At 45.1% G+C, this 20,333-nt stretch overlaps 1 protein-coding gene across 3 annotated transcripts in view; it reads right to left on the bottom strand.

Annotated features, from left to right (window-relative positions):
• Window positions 1-20,333, bottom strand: part of Fnip2 (folliculin interacting protein 2) — a 92,186-nt gene that overhangs the window by 38,627 nt on the left and 33,226 nt on the right. For 2 of the 3 annotated variants that reach the window (XM_041658910.1, XM_041658912.1), the window contains exons 2-8: window positions 9,490-9,616; window positions 6,495-6,623; window positions 3,371-3,471; window positions 3,205-3,276; window positions 1,844-1,932; window positions 1,597-1,686; window positions 100-171 (exon numbers count right to left, since the gene is read on the bottom strand). In XM_041658910.1, coding sequence (XP_041514844.1) covers window positions 100-171; window positions 1,597-1,686; window positions 1,844-1,932; window positions 3,205-3,276; window positions 3,371-3,471; window positions 6,495-6,623; window positions 9,490-9,616 — 680 coding nt within the window. The remainder of the gene's footprint in view (window positions 1-99; window positions 172-1,596; window positions 1,687-1,843; window positions 1,933-3,204; window positions 3,277-3,370; window positions 3,472-6,494; window positions 6,624-9,489; window positions 9,617-20,333) is intronic. The other variant, XM_041658911.1, reaches the window with a different exon arrangement.

Here is a 20,333-nt window from a genome sequence, read left to right as displayed (position 1 = left end):
CAAGAAAAAGAGAAAGGACGGAGCGAGGACCACCTTTCTGCTTCCTACTTCCCACTGTAGATACCCCACCGGGTTACTTAAACCAGCAAAAGGAAGTACCTGATCGAGCAATGCCGCTGTCCCTGTCTTCATTCTGACCTCTGCTGGGCATGTCAACTGGTGTGCTGTGTGCTGAGACAGAGAGACACACAAGGGAAGTGTTAATGACCAGGCTCGGCAAAGACAGAGACATTCAAAAAAATGACTTCATATATGATTTCAGAGAGGGTTACTGGTATTGAGGAGTGGCCTAATATATAATAGAGATTAACTAGATAACAAATTAAATACATAAAAAGATAACAAGAAGCAAAACCAACAAGCCATTTGCCTTTATGCCGGAGCCTACAGGCTCCTCTGAGTGACATGAACAAACCATTCATGCAGTTAATACAGTCAGCGGTCAATTTTAGCCATTTCCTCATTATTTATAGTATCTAAATAGTACAACAGTTTCAAAATGCTTTATAATTAATTAGTCTCAGTGATAGCTGCAGTCAGCTTAGGAAGAGAAATAGTGAAAAATCATTTCATAAATCTAGACATGTTTATTAATAATCTACTCTTTTTTTTCCCTAACAGTTTTTTTCCTCCAGTTCTTTTACCCAGACATGGTATTCGAGTTTTTCAGAAAAACTCATGTCCTGGCAAAAATGTGGAAAACACTAATGTATCTAGAAGGCTTCAGACTGGTTGGGCTGCAGATTTACTGGGCTGAAAGGGACGTGGGAATGCGTCCTAGAAAATCTTAGAAAGAACAAGAAGCCACTGTGTGCCTGGACATCATTCTTGCTAGCATTTATCTTCCAAGTTTTGAAGGAAGTATATAAACAAGCTATATGTGGTCTACTTAGCAGGGACAGTAGACCAGTTCCATTAGGCATCAGAGAACTGTGATGTTTAGTGTGCGCGTGCGTGCGTGCGTGCGTGTGTGTGTGAGGCTATAAAAAGGAACAGAATGAAAAAGCCCATTTGCCTTCCTCACAACTTTAAGTTGGTCCTGAAGATTAGCTCACAGTTGCTAATCATGCTACAACGGACACTGAACAGTTCTCTGCTGGCAAGGCCAGTTACATCTCAGAAAACACCCAGAATATCAAGATGACTACACCTGTAAGGAACCTGGACACTGCATTTAAATAATTTGAGTAAGTTAATATGAAAGAGAGAGACCTGATTGAGCCCTCCCATGCTTATAATAGAGTGACTTAGAAACTCCATGCAGGTGAGGGTGCAGGGGAATAGATGGATAAAAGATGCCACAGCAAGAGAACCAGCTCACAGCAGCAGAGGCGGCCTAGGAAAATCAGAAGAAATTAATTCTCCTCGAAACACAAAGGGCTCACTTCGGATCAAAACCAGCTCGCTCCCACCTGGACCATTAGCAACAAGGTGGAACTTCGAAACAGCAGGACTCTGGCTGCATTGGAAACTAGCATCTCCTGCCACAGAAGCCCTTTGGGTTTCTGGAGAAGAATAAATGGATTTCTGTTTTTCTAGAACCTGCACAGGAGTTTTAACGTGTGGGCCACACTGAGCTCAGCATTCCACACAAACCTGCAAAGAAAGAAGCGCTGCGGGTGAGCCGGAGCGGTCCTCCTTCGGACACCCCCTGCAGCAGCTTGCCGCTGCACGTCTGCAGCAGACCTAGAGCAGAACACACAGAGGACGCGGGGCACACACACAAATAAACACGGGTTAAAGATAACGCGAAACCAAACCCAAAACACAGCAAACTCAAATAAAGCAGAACACGCCCCCAACAGCGGCACTCGGGGAACAGCCGTCGAGGGTCTCGTTTTACCTAGGTTACTTCCAGCGCGACAAGGACCCAAACTGTTCAGTTTTCCAACCTGGGGATCTTGGTTGATGTATTCAAAGCTGTCCTGCAGGCTAAATCAAGATGGGGATGGGGAGGGGACATCAAGATGTTAACACATTTGTTTTTTTTAATAGATTCCTAACTACAGACAACAACTCGACAGTCTCTCAGAATTTTTCTTTATGAGACTAAAGTTTCACATCGACCAAGGGGAGAAAAGATGGGAGGTTGGGAGGAATTTGCTGAAGGAAAACGAAAATGTTTTGAAAGTGCCCAGTCCACATGACTACCTGAGCAACTGCATTCATAACCACTTCGTGTCTGAAATGAGACGCCAAACTCTAAGCATCCTTTAGTAAGTGACACCTTCCTTACTGTTATTCATTTTGAAATTTTGCTTAACAAATAACACCTAAGATGCTGCTATTCATTTCAACGGTTCTCAATGAACACTCAAAATGAATTAACTTCATTATCTCGGCTATATCTATTAATGATTCTGCAGCTTGTTTCACGGGGACGCAATCAGAAATTATGATCCACTTTAAGAAAAGTAGAATCACTCATGAAGATGGGCAGGGCAGATTTCTTCAATGTATTAGTTTAGAAAGAAACTGAATACCAACACTTTGAAGAGAAAACAGCACAATAAAATTCAAATAATTTCTTACTTAAATCTGAGCTCAATATTTTATTATAGAGAGTTAGTGAGCTAAACAAATATTTAGGTTATTCCAAAGACATGGAAAAATACTCATAAAAAACAAATGTCGCCTAGGTATGGTAATGTATGCCTATAATTCTAGTATTCATGAAGTAGAGGCGAAAGGACCTTGAGTTCCCTGCCAGCATGGGAATCAAAACTTGGTGACTGACAGCAGGAACAGAAGAGAAGAACAGACGCATATCCAAAACAAGAGACATTTGTCAACCTGGCAAATAGAATAGTTTTGCCTGGTATACATGGGCTCTAGGTTCACTCTCTACCACCCTATAAACTGGATACAGTAGCACACAGCTACTTCCCCAGAACTCTGAGGGAGAGGCGGAAGGACCAGGAGTTCAAGGCCATCTTTAGCTACACAGCAAAGTTCCAGTTTAGTTCAAAGTCAGGCTGGGACTTTGAGACCTTTTCTCAAAAAATAGACAAAAATCATCTGTCTTTAGGGCCACTTGAGAAAAACCCAAAGTTTTTTTACTTGCTGTTATTAGAAAATGACTAAAACCTCTTTGTTAACCTGTATTTATCTTGTTATTCATTTAACAATGTCTTACAGTCCTCAACGAATTTATCTAGAAAGAGATACATAAAAACATAGGGCAGGGTATGAAATCCCACTTACTTATTTGTGCTTCCGCAGAAGCTACCCATTCGAGCCGAGAAGACTTTACTAATCATCAGCTGAGGAGGAGAACTGAAAGGCAAGAAGAGGGGAGACAGGCGCTTTGTAGGTTAGGAAGCCGGCATCAGCTTTCGGGGTCTCACGGCCAGCACAGGGGCACTCTCACCGTATGTAGTGTATCTTCAGGGTGGAGCCTTTGTAGCTCATGGCAACAGAGCCGAACATCATTTCCCCCAGCATGTTGACATCGGACGCCGGTCTCGTGTACTGCACAGGAAATCAGCCAGTCAGAGCACAACATGGAACATCACAATGTTTTACTACCATTGGTCAATTAACACAGCAGTGCCTACTAATCTCTGGGCCTCTGCCTGAGTGGGCTGACAGTATCTTAAAGCTACAGCTGTCCATCTCAGTTATTTTTTTTAATTATTTATTTATTATGTATACAACATTCTTTCCAGTTTTGTTTGCCAGAAGAGGACACCAAATCTCATTATAGATGGCTGTGAGCCACCATGTGGTTGCTGGGAATTGAACTCAGGACCTCTGGAAGAGCAGTCAGTGCTCTTAACCTCTGAGCCATCTCTCCAGCCCCTCCACCTCAGTTATTATGGACACAGCGATTATCTGATAAAGTTCACAAATATTACTATATTTTATTTCTTCCCTATATACAACGTACTCACACAACGACAATTCCTCTCCATTTATAAACTCTAAATATGTTTATCTCTTTGGGTACGTAGCAGATCCTGACAAGAAACATGGGTATTATCCAACTAAATAATTACTAGTGTGGACATCTGAGTGAGAATGTTGCCCCATAAGCTCAGATGTTTGAACGCTTGGTCACCAGTCTGAAGTGGGATTCCCCTCTGTATGCTGTGAGTATGTTTTATTACCATTGGTTAAGAAAGAATCTGTGGGCCTATGGCAAGGCAGAAGAGAGCCACGAGGGAAATCCAAACAGATATTGTAAGAAAGCAGGCGAAGTCAAAGAGAAGCCACGTAGCTGCCAAAGGAGACAGATGCCAGAACCTTACCCAGTAGGCCACAGCCTCACGGCAACACACAGATTAATAGATATGGGTTAATTCAAGAGTTAGCTAGAAATATGCAAAAGCCATTGGCCACACAGTGTTGTAATTGATACAGTTTCTGTGTGATTATTTTGGGTCCGGGTGACTGGGAAATGAACAAGCAATCTCTACCTACACCATTTGATGCTCGGGTAGGTTTGGGACGTGTGCCCTTCTGAAGAACGTGTGTCACTGGGGGAGGGCTTTGAGAGTTTCAACTCCTGTCATTCATTTCCAGTTTGATTTCTGTTTCATACTCGAGGTTAAAGATGTGAGACCCTAGCTGCCTGCTCCTGCTACCACATGTTTGGTCTGCCATGATGGACTGTGGCCCTCTGGAACCATAAACCCCAATAAACTCTTTCTGCTGGTTGCCTTGGCTGTGCTGCTTTGCCAGAGCAAAGAAAACCTGCAAGGCTGCAGCCGTGTCCACGCAGGGCTGAGTGAGGACCGAGGAGATAAAGGAGATCTTGTCACTCTAAAATTTATTAAGAATATTTCAAAAACACTTCCAACTTCTAACCAGTTTCTTATGAGGTGTTACGCCAGCTTTCTGACTCAGAGAAGCCTGGGTTTGCCTGACTGATCCTGTCAGCTCTGATCACCTCCATCTTCCACCATCCTTCAAATCCAGTAGACACATTCAAATTTACTCTACCAAATGCATTTACTTTGTCAAACACATCTACTGTCTTCCTCCTTGGATCTCTTCTTTCTCAGATCACTCCTTGAATATAGCTGCTCCTGTCCAGCAGCATTCCCTCCATTCTTTTGCTTTGTTAAGTACAAGAAAAGCCCCTATGACTTACTTCTAGATCAACACCTCTCCTTTGGCTATAAAATGTCATAGAGCAGTGGTTCTCAACCTTCCTAAGGCTGCGACCCTTTAATACAGTTCCTCATGTGGTGGTGACCCAACCATAAAATTATCTTGTTGCTACTTCATAACTGTAATTTTGCTACTGCTAGGAACCGTAATGTAAGTATCCAATATGCAGGCTGTCACTGCCCACAGGTTGAGAACCACTGTCTCAGCAACTGCCATCCATGATGACACGCTGTGGACAAGTCAAAGAAAAGCATAAAACAAATGAGTGTACTACAGGCCCACAAGCACAGCCTGACCAAAGTCCAACAGCCAGGCTCTGCAAGTGCGCTCTCGGCATGAAGAAAAAAATAAAGGAAGCTCCTCAGTACGCTTCATTGAATCTTTGCACAGTGTCTTAATGCCAATATATACAGACCTAAATACAAATTTTCTCTCTCTCTCTCTCTCTCTCTCTCTCTCTCTGCCTCTGCATAATGACAAAAGAGGAAAGGGAAAGCTAAACCTGTTAGTGCTGCTAATGCCGGCTGGATTCACTTCCGGGTACGGTTCATACCAACAACCTCTTTCTGCTGTAGGCACAACCCAGCTGATTTCTCATATTCCCTACGAATAAATTCTACCCACTCTCTCCGTTTTATAATTTGCCTTTTCGTACAAGATTCTCAACTAGCACTGAGCACTGTAAAATATGGGCAAAATGTGCCACACGAGTCTTAAAACTCAAGGCTTATTCATTCACCCTTGGCTGCTGGTAATCACCATGGCCTTGTTTAACCAGTAACAGTAGAGATAATATTCTGAACGGGTTTAAAAAGTAAGAACAGGGAGGGCTGGAGAGATGGCTTAACAATTAGAAGCACTAGCTGCTCTTCCAGAGAACCTAGGTTCAATTCCCAGCACCCACATGGCAGCCCACAAACTGTCTGAATTCCAGTTCCAGGGTATCTGACTCCCTCACACAGACTTACATCCAATGCACAATGAGTAAAATAATAAAACATTAAAATTAAAACAACAAACAAACCAGAAAGCTGGTCACTGTGGTATGTGCCTATAATCCGAGCACCAGGGAAACTTGAGACAGGAAGATTTGAGATCAACCTGGCCTCCGTGGTGAGGTCATGCCTGCTTGGACTACTACAGGGGGAGAATGTGTCAAGTTCAATGTGGTACACATCTGAAAACCACAGAATTTGGGAGGTGACAGCAGGAGGGTCAGAAATTCAAGGTCATCCTCAGCCATATAGCCAGTTAGAGGCCAGCCTGGACCACTGGAGAACCGGCCTCTAACAAACAAAACCAACAAGAGCAAAGCAACAGCACCTCTCTTGAGAGCGTGTGCCCACACTTACGGCTGTTCTAGAGACAACGAATCTTACTTGGTACTTTGGAAGCTGCTCCTTAGCTTGCTGCAAAGATCCTCCAGAGCTGTGGAAAGAGCTGCCGCCGCCACTCCCGCGTTCTTGACAGCACCTGGCTGACATTTTAACAGGGACATCCTCTGCTTTCTGGATTAAGAAAGGCAGGCAAGTCTGTCAGGCTTTACCCACACTCTTTATCAAGTGGATTATCTGTCAAAACATTCGGATGTCTGAATTGCATTAAAAACAAAAGCTCTGTTTAACTCTTCTTTATGATGACAAAATCATTCCTGGGAGTTTGGGACAGTTGGGAAGCCGAAGGAGATGTCTGCACAGATACAGACATGATAGAGAGAGATTGACCGAGACAGGGGGATAGCTGATAAACTATTTAAAGAGTACACTATGTCTGTTAGTATTTACATTAAAAATTTACACTGTAAAAGTCATAGACAAATACTACTCCCTGTTACAGATTTTAGGAGATTTTAGTATTATGTAGTCTTAACACATGGAACTGATGAGGAGAAAAATGACCACAAACTTTCAAAATTTTACCAACTAAATGTTACTGAGAAAAGAAACCTATTAGCCCGGGCGGGCAGGCGGGCGGGCAGGCGGGCGGGCAGGCGGGCGGGTGGGCGGGCTTGTGCTTCTCATACTTCTTCTAGCACTCCTTCATAAGCGCAGGGAAGGAAACCACCAGGATGAACTTGTGAAAAATGAAGCCCGAGCCCTGAAACAGGAGCTACTGTGAACCCCAGAGCGTGTGACGGGAACGTGGTCTTTAAAGGTCAGAGGTACCGGAGGGCGATCTACTTTAGACTCCCCGAAGTGCTCCCTGCTAATTTCTATGACGGTGACATAAAGATAAAGATGCCCTCGCCCGCCCCCAGAAGAGAACACTCTCTCCATTGCAGCCTCCGTGAGAAATGACTTCTGCTGAGTCTCCTTGGCCTCCTCCTTCCCTTCTTCCATCGCCTTTGCTCGGGGACCCAGGAATGCAACGGCAGCTTATCTAATCTCACTGTGACTGGTGGTCTAAAGCACATGCTTGCCGTCATGTGCCGATTCAAACTCACGGCGTTTTGTGCTCGTCAAGGGGATGAGGTTGGGCAGGGGCTGGATCGGAAAAGGAGCGTAAAGAGAACATGAAAGGTGCTGGTCTCCAGCAGGCACTGCAGCAGCGATGGAACCTGAGGTTGTGCAGGGTTAGTGCTGAGCATCCTGCATGCATGCCCTCAACATGCTCTTCAGCTCCAACTGCTACTTAAGACCTCTTTACCAGAAACAGCCTCTCAGAGGGCTGACAGCTATGAGAGGAAGTACCTCTCCAGGCAGACTGCAGGAGGACTGGGCAATCAGCATGGCTGGAAATAGCAGCTGGTACAGGGCAGGCTACCAATTGGCTTCTCCTGCAGTCTTTGGCAAGCTACAAAAATGTTCCTGATCCTATGTTGCCATTTTTAATTAAAAGAAAATGTCTAGGAAACCGATAGAGATGATCAAGTTATCCCTGCTCAGGTATGCTGACTTACTCCAGTTCCCCGTGAAAATCATCTCCCCTCTTTGCCGTCATCAGCAGCTCAGCCTTCTGGTAGAAGCATTGGGTAGAGCCCTCTCCTGTCCGGTAAATAAAGGGATCAAGAGCTGGCTCACCTCAGCTCCCAGACCCAATCTGCCATTAAAGCTTATGTGAATCATCTGAGAGATTTCTCAGCTTTCTCCTCCACCCACCTACCAAGCCCAGCCACTGGTATAAAGATTAACAGTCTGGCAGAACTCCTCCTAAGTGCTGCCGTATCCACCCGGCTCAACGCCTTCCACCAAACATTTCCTTCCTGCAAACCAAGATTCTTATCAAAAGCTGGAAAACAAGGGCCAGGGAGAAAGCTCAGCAATGAAAAGCACTTGTCCCGCAAGTCTCGTGACTACGTTTGATCCCCGGGACCCACCTAAAGGTGGAAGAAGGGACCAACGCCACAGAGCTGTCCTCTGGCTCCCACGTGCAGGCAACAGCCTGCACACCCCCACAAAATCACTTCTAGGAACTAAAGCTGAAGAACGGCCCACTGGCCCTTGGGAGTCAAAGGCCTTGTTGTAACCGTTCTTTTAACCACAATCTACAGACTATCAGAATCTGGTTAGTGTGGGAAGCAGGTAATTAAAGAAAAGAGTGAGTATCAGTGGCTTTATTGAATCTGTAAGCATCTGAACAAATACTGAAGAGAATGGTCTACAGATTAGATGTATCCTGGCTGACATCCAGAGATCAGGGAGGGCAAGGGTATTCCCAAACGATTTCATCTTTCCTAGTCTGGATCAAACAGGTCGAGATTCTTCCTGTCTTCACTGGCCATTCCTCCCACCTCCAGTGCCCATCATCCCCCTCCCCCCCCCCCCCCAATACACAACAGGGAAATTAAGGAAAGGTTTCTTGGTTAGAAGAGGTAAGGTGACAGTGCACACGTGTACAGACAATGCACACACGTGCAGACAGTCCACGTGCATATAGACCGTGCATACGCACGCACTGAGGCCCTCCAATGAGGAGGCCTTTTCATTCTGTTTGAACATATGTTGTAAAACATCTTTTCTTTATTTTGGTTTCTGAAACACAGGCTTACTATGTAGCCCAAGCTAGCCCCAGATCACCATCTTCCTACCTCAGCCTATCTAGTGCTGGACTACAGGCACGAGCCACACCTTTGTCTATGAGAAAACCAGGACAGAATGAACTTCTCTTCTGGCAAATACTCCAGCGCTTCATGAATCTCAGCAATGTATTTTCTTACTATGCTTACAAAGTCTTACTGATTACAAGCACCAGCAAATGCATCTTTCTGGGTGACAAGGTTGGCCTACCGTAACTGCCTGTTAAGTTTCACCCATGTTCAGGACACACGCTTGCCCATTGGGGTGCAAGCTTCGCTTGTTCTTCTGGATCCTTGCTGGCCCGGTACAACACAGCTCAAACGGAACATAGACCGGAAAGCCCACGGGCATTCCATACCTGAGCAGCTGCCTCTTCTGTCTTCTGAACGGCTCTGGAATCAAACATGACCTGTCTGCCTCTCCTCTCACAGTCCTGGTACACTATCAGGCGAATGTCGCTCAGGTCCAGCTCCGAACATGACCAACTGTGGATTCAAAAGAGAAAAAAGTTAGGTCGTCTTCAGTGCTTGGTGCCATCACGAGCAAACACGATTTCCAGCCAATGGGCCTGTGTGCCAGCCAGAAAGCGGCTGCGGGAATAGTGCCGACCCTCAGGAGAGGCGAGACTGGTGTAGGGAGAAATCCCTGGAGAGAAAGCACTGCCTTCCAGAGCCAGTTGGGGCACAAACGGCAGAGAGAAGTTGCAAGGCACACAGAGGGGGCTGTCAGATGCCTGGGTTCTGGGGAAAGCACCCAGGAGTTAAGGGAGTTGTTTATGCTTCTATGGACTCAGGAATGAGAAGCCAGCCACCCCTGCTCAGGCGGAACTAGCGGCAGTTACGCAGCCTAAGGCTTGTGTACTTTCCCTGTATGTCTGGCTTGATGCAGAGGCTTTGAAACCAAACGTATTTGCTAACCATCATGATGAGCAATGACGGAAACATGGTTTGTTCCTAAGTAAAAGGCATTAAGGGGAAAAAAAAATGCAGGTTTACACCGTAGTAACAAATTCTATCAGAAAGCAGAAACTAGAGAAAGGAACAACTCACAAGAGGAGTGTTCCCAGCACACGGCTAGCAATCCATTCAACACGCATGTAGTGTGTATTGTAGTCGAGGCGCTGTAGGTGCTAGGGAATCATCAAAATGACTTGAGTCCCTGTCCTCATGAAGTTCAAGGCTGACTGGGGGATATTAATAACCTAATAGTTACACAGAAATATACAACTACAAACTTAAGTCCAAGGAAGGAAACTAGAGGTACGAGAGAGTCTCCGAGCCTGGCGTCCATCTCAGCACTTGGGAGACACCAGCCTGGTTACAACATAGCAAGACCGTGTCTCCAAAAGGTGACATTTAAGGAGTGAGGGGGACAGAGACGTCACTGAGAACTTAAAGCGACATTTAAACGCAGACCTGAAGAATGAACAGCTCACATGAATACCGCACAACCCGCAAAAATGTAGCACAGGAAAGGGAGAGAGGAAAACCAGAGAGCTACTCCCCAGCCCCATGGGGATGGGGGTGGGGGAGCTGAAGCAGGCCCAGACAGGATGGGCTCCGAACACAAAGAGCAGCCAAGGAAAGCTGACACTGATAAGAGATCAGATAGCTGCTGCCCTAAGAAAATCCGGAGGTGGGAGTGGACGCTGGCCGGCAGGCACAGGGAGCCAAGACGCCAACTACGCCCGCTGTAAGCTGTGACCACCAGCGGCGGCAGTGCAACCGGCTTGAATCTAGAAGAGGATGTGCCTGAGGCAGAAGGGGTGCCAACTGCTCTGGCAGACTCCACTAGAGGACATGGGGAGGACAATGACAGGGTGGGTGACAACTGGGCAGGAGATAAAGGAGGGACAGATGGAAAATATCCAAGTAGACTGTGTAAGTATGGTCAGACACAGCTGGAGTCAAGTCCAAACGGCTTCACCTTCCACTTGGCCACTGGAGTAATCTGTGTGGAACCTGTTGCGCGGATTAAACAAAATACAGAAAGGGCTTCACACTAGCCACACACACACACACACACACACACACACACACACACACGAGCTCCAACACGCTAAGCTCACTCCCGGGAGTGAGAAGCTGGGTTGCCTTTGGTTCTTCCTGGTTGCAGGCAACGGTGGTTAATACCAACCATGTTACTATGGGGGGGGGGGGCAGCAAGAGGATTTGTTCTCCTAAACATCAGCTGCAAAACATAGAAACTTCTGTTCATCCCTTCCTTCACCGACATGTTTTCTAAGTTGTGCTTGGCATCCTTGCCCTCTGACGTGGAGCGCTGTGGCAAATTTACTTTGGAAACCATTTTTCCTCTGCCCTCAGTCCAGAGGAAGCCCATGTTTAAGGTCTGACCAATGAGACGTGCATGCCACGTGACCCCAATGCCACGTGACCCCAAGCTGACAGATGGGAGCCACAGCTTACAGCCCAGCCATCTTGTGGCAAGGTGTCATCATGTGGCAAGGGCTGTTAGGTGAAGTCACTGTGGACGAAAGCACAAGAGCAAAGGACTGAGACCGATTCCTGCTGGCCCTCTGTGTGTGCTATTCCTGGACAGTTCTGGCAAAATGAGGTCCGATGACTACCACCCAAACCACCAAATTTAAAATGTACACAAGGATATTCAAACTCTCTGGCTAGGTGTGGTGATCCTAACAGAGGCAGGTGGATCTCTGAGAGTTTGAGGCCATCCTGGTAACATAGTAAGCTCCAGGACAGCCTGAAGTACAGAATACAGAGACCTTGCCTAACAAAAACAAAACAAAAACACCAAACAAAACCATAAACAACATCAACAACCCCTCTGAAATGTGTGTCAAGGTCCAAGGGCTGGGGCTACAACTCAGTAGGAAGGTGCTTGCTTGGCATTTGTGAAAGCCCTGAGCTCCATCCCAAACCATAAAACAGACAATATACAGGATGAGGTTATTAAAAAGTAGGAAAAAGCAACAAAGATTTAATCACCACTAAGTATGGGAGCACGTATCTTTAATCCCAGCACTTAGGAGGATGAAGCAGACAAATTTCTGTGAGCACTAGGTCAGCCTAATTGACGAGCATGTTCTGGGCTAGCCAAGGCAACAAAACGCAATACCCTCTCTCAAAACAAATAGAAAAGAAAGAGAGAAAGATAAGGACTTAGTCCTTTTATAGTATCTGTACGATCCCTACTGCACATAGAATTACATCTGCCAAAGCGGCAGAGCATACACAGCAATCCTTGAGAGCGACCAGTTAGAATTTCAGCTAGTATCTCTAGAATTCAAATTCAATGATCACCATAACATTTTATTAGATTCACATTCTTTCTCACTTAAAAGACAGGAGATAGTTGGGCAGGGATGGCACATGCCTTTAATCCCAACACTCAGGAGGCAGAGGCAGGTGGATCTCTGAGTTCGAGGCCAGCCTGGTCAACAGAGAGCTTTCTACAGCCAGGGCTACACCCAGAGAAACCCTGTCTCAAATAAAATAAAATAAAATAAAATAAAATAAAATAAAAAGCAGCTGTTTGATGCGGTGGTATTTAGAAGGACTGCAAATTTGAGGTCAGCCTAGACTCTATTCTAGGTCTGTTTAGACTGCAGAGCGAGACCGTGTCTTAAAAAAAGAAAAAAAAAAAAGGAGATAAAATAGAGGCAGAGAATAGAGGAAGAAGAGAAGGTAGGGGTGTGTGTGTGTGTGTGTGTATCAGATTGTCCAACTTTTTTTTTTTAACCCAAATGCCTTCAAAGTATTTCATAAAAGGAGAAAAACTCTATCCTCCCATATGAATACTATCTTGGTTTAACATCCAGTCAGCATCATTTTGGCACTTGGCATTTGAAATATTCCTAGAGGAAACTACAGCCAAGTATGGTGACGTGATGTTTTGGAATGAGACAGGCCTGCAGCCAGACTTCCAGCTGGGCCTGCTTTGTCACCTTGGGAAGGTCTCTGGGATGGCACCTACAGAAAGAGAGAAACACAACACAACACAACAAAACAAAAAACCAGCTGGTCTGGGTCTGGAAAAGCCTGGGATTAAACCGGACTCTCTGAACATAGCGGACGATGAGGACTACTGAGAACTCAAAAACAATGGCAATGGGTTTCTGATCCTACTGCACGTACTGGCTTTGTGGGAGCCTAGGCAGTTTGGATGCTCAACTTACTAGACCTGGATGGAGGTGGGGGTTCCTTGGACTTCCCACAGGACAGGGAACCCTGATTGCTTTTCGGGCTGAGGGGGGGGTCTTATTTGGGGGAGGGGGAGGGAAATGGGAGGCGGTGGCGGGAAAGAGACAGAAATCTTTAATAAATAAATAAATTTTAAAAAAAAAAGGAAAAAAAAAACCACCCACTCCCTTGAGTTGCCCTCTGCCCTCTACCTGTGCGCTACAACGGGTACACACACCTACAAGCACTAAACCTAAGCTTAGACAGGGACAATAAAAACTTTAAACTGCACGGTGCTGTCGGCTTGGTCAGAATGCCTCACTTCTCAACTCCACACCAACAAAAGTACAAAACAAGTAGCCAAAACATGAATTCTTTCCCTGAAAAGCAACAATAGCAATAATGCAAAGAATTTGAGGTACAAAAACACATCTCTTTAAAGTATATATTGCTATAACCCAAACTAGCAAAATTCAAGGTCAGCCTGGGCTATAGAACAAGACTCCTTCTCAAAAATAAAACAGAATCACACCAAAATGAGTGATACACACACACACACACACACACACACACACACACACCATGTATTGTAACAAAACTATGACTAGTACTGTGCCCCCCTAACCCTGTAAAAAAAGAAAAAGAAAGAAAAGATATGTTGTAGTCCTAACTCCTGCACCCACGAGTTAGACCTTGTTTAGAAATAAAGTGCTTGGAGATGAACAAGATGAGGTGCGATCCTGCTGAATTAGAATGGGTGCTAATCTCACGACGGGCTCCGCTTAAGAATGGGATTTGGACGCAGACACGGAATGACACACAGGAATGTCGTGCTGCTGAAGACAGTCCAAACACCAAAAGGCAAATGGTGCCCTATCCAATAATTCCTGGGGGCATCGAGTGTGTCTCCTGCTGGAGTCACATGCCAAACGAGGTAGTGAAGCCGGTTTAGGACGTGCACAGACTTTAAATACTCAGCCGGAGAATGTTTGTTTCATTTTCTACGTAATGACACGCTGACTCTTGAGTTTTCAAGAGAGGGGTTGATGTGATCTCAGGTAGAGGTCTGCTCTTAGGCAGAGGAGAACATCCTCAGGGCAGAGGCAGCGCTATCAAGGACCTGTGGTTTCAAGGAGGAACACCTCACAAAGAACAGAATGGTCATTATGTATTTTGCCGAGCAGAATCCGCTATCCCACCCGCCCCCCAGACCAGGTTACTTCCCTGGGTTTATACCTCCCTTAAACTGTTACAATAGTAATATGAGCAGTGGTGTAAGTATGCCCAGGTCATAAGCCATGATCTACGGTTCTCCTCTGGGTCTCACACAAGGAAGTAAAAATACATAGTCAAAGTAAACACACAGGAATAATTTAAAGGCAGTCTTGTGTTCCAATAATGTCAATATTTAAAGAATCTGATATAATGGGGAACTTTAAATAAGACAAGAAAATGTTAAATAAGGCAAAACTGAGCAGGCATGATGGTACATACTCATAATGCCAACCCTCAGAAGACTGAGGCGGGAGGATCACCAGTTTCAGCCAGCCTGGGCAACACAGTGAGACCCTGCCTCAAAAACACCAGTAATAAGAGCAGAGAAACTTATAGCTACTCATCCATTTAACAGGCAATTCCTGTCTGCTCACTGTGTGCCAAAGCAGTGTCCCAGGCACTGGGACAAGGTTGAGTAGATTATGACCTCTGGTGCCATAAAGATTACTGTAAGTATCATAAGGACACAACCCCACAGCTCCTAAATGCCCTTCTTTGTTTACAACCCTCACACAGTCCCTTCCTCTCTTCAAAACCAGTTTCTAAATACAAACCGAAATCTCTCAAAAGGCTCATTGGAGGGCATGGTGGCACACACCAGTAATCCAAGGACTAGGGAGGTTGAGAGAAGAAAATCGTTGAATTCAGGACTCCTGTGAGCTATATAATGAGTCCCTCCGTCCCTCCCAATATGATGAACCAAACAAACAAAGCCAGAAAAGAGACAAGAAGGACCATAATTTGAAGGATTAAACACAAACAAAACATAGACTAGGTATGGAGGAAAGGGAGAAACTATGTTGTGATAAAGATGAATCACAGTTCATCTCATCAGCAAGCTACTTGTTTCAAGAAAAAAACTACGTAGATGGTCGTAACAGATTGGGAAATCATGTACTTTTGCTAGATTAATAATACACCCAAACAAACAGCTCACAGGAAAAGTCATCGTCAAATTAGTTGACTTTCCTTTCTTATGCTTTACTTATAATAGCAGCAAGTGAAAGAATGCCTTGGTTCACACTTCGTACAAAAACTTCCTCCACCGACTCGTTGGCCTGCAGTCAAGAGAAGCAGAGGGCCACAAAGCCACCATTCTCACACAACGCTAGCTAGAGACGCTTATTTGCAAAGTATTCTGTTAGATGGATCCGCCTGTTATTTTACCCAAAGATATTTACAAGCCGGTTGCAGTTTTCCCATTTAAGAACATAAGTTATGTATAAACTTTCCATCTGCTTATAAACATGAAGTGCGGGATGAAAGAACAAACATCACGCCGCAGCACGGCACAAGAACAGCAATGCCACTGAAATCTGACCGTGCACACCAGGATTTGCTCCACACACAGGCTGGGACACCTGATGACCCACGACAGATGCCGAAATCAACTAGCTGCAGTTCTTATATCAAAATACACTTAAATAACAAAGCCACACCCTGAGAGGTTCGGAGATAAATGTCTAAATTCAGACATCAAGTTCACAGCATGGATCTACAGGATACGTTAGAAGAGGCTTTGATGGTGATGCTCGCTGCAGTAAACAGACATTTTTTTAAATATTTATTTATTTATTATGTATACAATATTCTGCAGGCCAGAAGAGGGCACCAGACCTCATTACAGATGGTTGTGAGCCACCATGTGGTTGCTGGGAATTGAACTCAGGACCTTTGGAAGAGCAGGCAATGCTCTTAACCACTGAGCCATCTCTCCAGCCCCCAACAGACATTTTTTATACATTTGATTTATGTGCACGTCTACGTAGCTATGGGTGCCCTTGGAGGCCAAAAGAAGGTGGCTGTGAGTGGCACAATACAGGGGCTGGAATTCAAACCCTGGTCGTCTGCACAAACTTGAGTGCACACAAGCACTGAGCCATCTCTCCCAGCTCAGCAGTTCCCACCCAGAACTATGAACTAACTGTGGAAGTACCTAACTCTACAGTGCGGAGCTTTCCAAAACCCGGTGCCTTACACAACTTACAAGTCTGTCAGGAAATGACGGACTAAGCTCCTGCGAGGCACGGCTCAAACACAGACAATTCAGACAAACAATCCCTTAACAGAACTCCTGGGAACCAGATGTTTCAAAATTCAGATTTTTTTAAAAGACTTTAGAAAGATGAATATTATATAATACCTCCTCCAGAGTGGGGAGGCAATCAAACTCCTAAATCAGATTACAACAGTTTAAGAGATGAATATACCCTAAATACAAACATTTCATACACCTTCGCGTTCAGATCATCTGTAGGCTTTGCAGAGATTTTAAGATTTTAGAAACGTAAGCTAAAGGACTGCTGAATCATTTGATGGTTGTTCTATCGGAAGGAAGGACCAAAAGGATACATAAGCTTCCAGGTCACTACATTTTTCCAGAACATAAGTATCAGAGATGACAGTCAAAGGCTTATGTTACTGAGGTTGGCTGTAGATCTGAACCCCAATCCTGAAATAGTGTCAATAAATGGCAGCAAAGGTCACAAGCTAAAAATGCCTAAATCCCTGTGTAATCTGTGCACACAGCCGCAAACATTACAGTATGTGTCAGTTGCGGCTGGAGATTCGGGTACTAGAAAAAGATCAAGCAAAGACAATTTTCTCCCGTCTTTTTTGAGCTCAGGGTCCTATGAGGACATAGAGCTTACACTGCACTGCTTACAGATAGCTCAAAATGAATCACAAACCCAAGTGTAACAGGCCTGACCCTGTAGTTTAGCTGGGTGTGGTGGCTCTTGCCTGTGATCCCAGCACACAGGAAGCACAAGAGGGAAAGTCACCGTGTGGGGGGCAGCAGGGCGAAACATAGTAAGATCCAGGCCACACAAGGCTAAAGAGTGAGATTCTTGCCTCAAAAACAAACAAAACAAAGCACACCTACAAGAGAGAATATAGATGACTTTAGGGCATGGATAACAGTTTTTACATACAACATCACAGACATGGTCCGCAAAACAGATCATTGGCAAGACAAACGTACTAAATTTAAAACTTCTGTCAAGCCGGGCGATGGTGGCGCACGCCTTTAATCCCAGCACTCGGGAGGCAGAGGCTGGCGGATCTCTGTGAGTTCGAGACCAGCCTGGTCTACAGAGCTAGTTCCAGGACAGGCTCCAAAGCCACAGAGAAACCCTGTCTCGAAAAAAATAAATAAATAAATAAATAAAACTTCTGTCAAGTGAATGAGAAGACAGGCTGGAGAAAAAAAAAAAAACATTTGCAAAAGATATATCTAGGGCTGGAGAGATGGCTCAGAGGTTAAGAGCACTGACTGCTCTTCCAGAGGTCCTGAGTTCAATTCCCGGCAACCACATGGTGGCTCACAGCCATCTATAATGAGATCTGGTGCCCTCTTCTGGCATGCAAGCATACATGGAAGGAATGTTGTATACATAATCAATAAATCTTAAAAAAAAAGATATATCTAATAAAGGATTGCTATCCAAAATAAAGATGCCTTAAAACTTGATAAGAAATCAAGTGTGGGAGGAACGTGGTGGCTCACGTCTTTCATCCCAGTGCTTGGGAGGAAGAAGCAGGCAGAGGTCTGTGAATTCGAAGTCAGTCTGGTCTGCATAGCGAGTTCTAGGCCAGCTATCACAACATAGAGAGACTTTAACGAAAGGAAAGGAAAGGAAAGGAAAGGAAAGGAAAGGCAAGGCAAAGCACGAGGCTGGAGAGATTGCTCAGTGGTTAGAACTTGTTCTTGCAGAGAACCTGAGTTCAGTCCTCAGTACCCACAGGGTGACTCACAACCATCTACAACTCCAGTTCCCCTGCACCAGGCATGCACACACGCTGACGAACATTTATGCACACAAAATAAGATAAAAAGAAAAAAAACTTTAAAGCGTTTAAAAGAAAGCATGATTAAAAAGTAGACAAGAAGTTTGAATAGGTACCTCACAACAACAGGGATTCAGGTAGCTAGAAAAGGTGGCCCACAAGTTCAAGATAGTCTTGAGCCTTAGCCTGGTCTACACAGTGAGTTCCAGGTCAGCCAGGGCAACAGGTGAAACACTGTCTCAAAAAAACAAAACAAAGGGGAAACCCAGAAAAAAATGCAAATTGGAACAACAGTAAGGTGTGAACATATATTATCTACTAGCATAGGCAAAATCTAGAACACACCCCGTCCAATGTCGGCTCTCATGCATTACTGGAGACAGAGTCACTTTGGGAGCCAGCCTAACATCTCCTTACCAACTGGAGCACACACCCTTCTCCTACCACTAGCAACTGAGCTTCTGCTATTTAACCCAATGAGATGAAACACACATGCAAAGCTCTGCCGACAGACGCTTACAGAAGCTTCACTGATAAACTTCAAACTCTTGGAAGCAACTGAGCTGTTCATTAGGTAAGGAAACAACTAATGATTTGGAACTAAAAAGAAATGAGCTATCGGGCCATGGACGGACATGGATTAACTTTCAATGGATGCTGAAAAGGTTGTCTGTTGTGTGATTCTAACCAAATGACGTTCTGGAAAAGATTCTTGCGTTTCAGAAGAGAAGATGGGACATACAGATAAAGCCGATTTCTAGGATGCTGAAACTATAATAAATCTCATCTGTCAAAACAAACAGTATCTCCATGAAGAGCGAACCCAGATTTAAATGAATGACTCTGGGTGACAAGGTGTCACTAGGCACAGCACTAACCACCATGTGAGGGAGGCTCTGGGCGTGTGGAGACATGGGGCACGACAGGAACTCCCTACGTCCTCCTCAGTGTGGCCCTGGTAAAGGAGGTCACCACCAGAGCTGGCTGCTCACTGCTCAGCACCCTCCCGGCTTCTGTTAATAATGTAACAACAGGACAGGCTAAACCAGAGTCTGACTCACAACAGGAATGAGAACAGGAGAGCCAGGAAGTGGGGAGCAGTCCAGCAGGCACCCAAGCTCAGCACAGGAAACTGAGCAGAAATGCTTCAGCAGCTGCCCAATGGCTAACTTGCAGACTGCAGGATGAAGCAGCCCCGTTTTCTGTGCGGGATGCCAACACGTCACTCCGGACTGGATTACATACGGTGACTAACAAGTGTTGTTTTACCCAGCTATCACCAAGGCTTATCAAAACAAGACCCAGACAGAAGCGTCTGTCAGCTGTCCGCTTCTGTGAATTCCCTGTATCTGCTCTGCTCCGATTCCCGCCTAGGAATGGATGTATCCTAGGCTGAAAAGTTCTTGACACTTGTGGCATGAAATTACCACAGCGTTCGTTCCTTCAGTCAGTCTCGCATTACATCCCCAAATCAGAGTCATCCACCACTGGAAATTACCTACCAATCAGTCAAAGAAAACTCCTTATTGCAAATACAACATGCATGAAGGCCAGACCTTGTGACCCGTTTGAGAAAGAGTCACACCCAGCAGGATTGTAATACTCGTCATGAACACAAGATGACTAGCTGTCTGCTCTCGGGCTGCGTTTCCCACTTGTTTGCCGGTGTTCTACTTTGTTTCTCTACCCACTTCATCCAGCCTTCCCAGCAGACGCATTCCCCATTAAGTGGAATGTTTTTCACAGCTTCCGTGTGCAGAACACAGTGGAAGACACTCCCCACACCTGAAACCTACACGAACGCTTTATTTTAATGGCCTTTTACAAAAGTCTTCAGAATTCTGCTGTTCGCCACCTTAGTATTTCTGTCTTTAAATATGTGACTCTTCTTGCATCCCCTACTGACTATCCTCGGTACCACAGTCCGCTTATCCCCATGACTCAGCTTGCTAAAGGATACTAAGCTACTTCAGTTTAT

The sequence above is a fragment of the Microtus oregoni genome, unplaced genomic scaffold, assembly GCF_018167655.1.
Source record: "Microtus oregoni isolate MIOR12 unplaced genomic scaffold, Mior012 000010F_ref0000083, whole genome shotgun sequence".
Classification (NCBI taxonomy): Eukaryota; Metazoa; Chordata; class Mammalia; order Rodentia; family Cricetidae; genus Microtus; species Microtus oregoni.
Note: the sequence above shows the minus strand (reverse complement) of the source record. Positions and strands in the feature narration are given on the sequence as shown.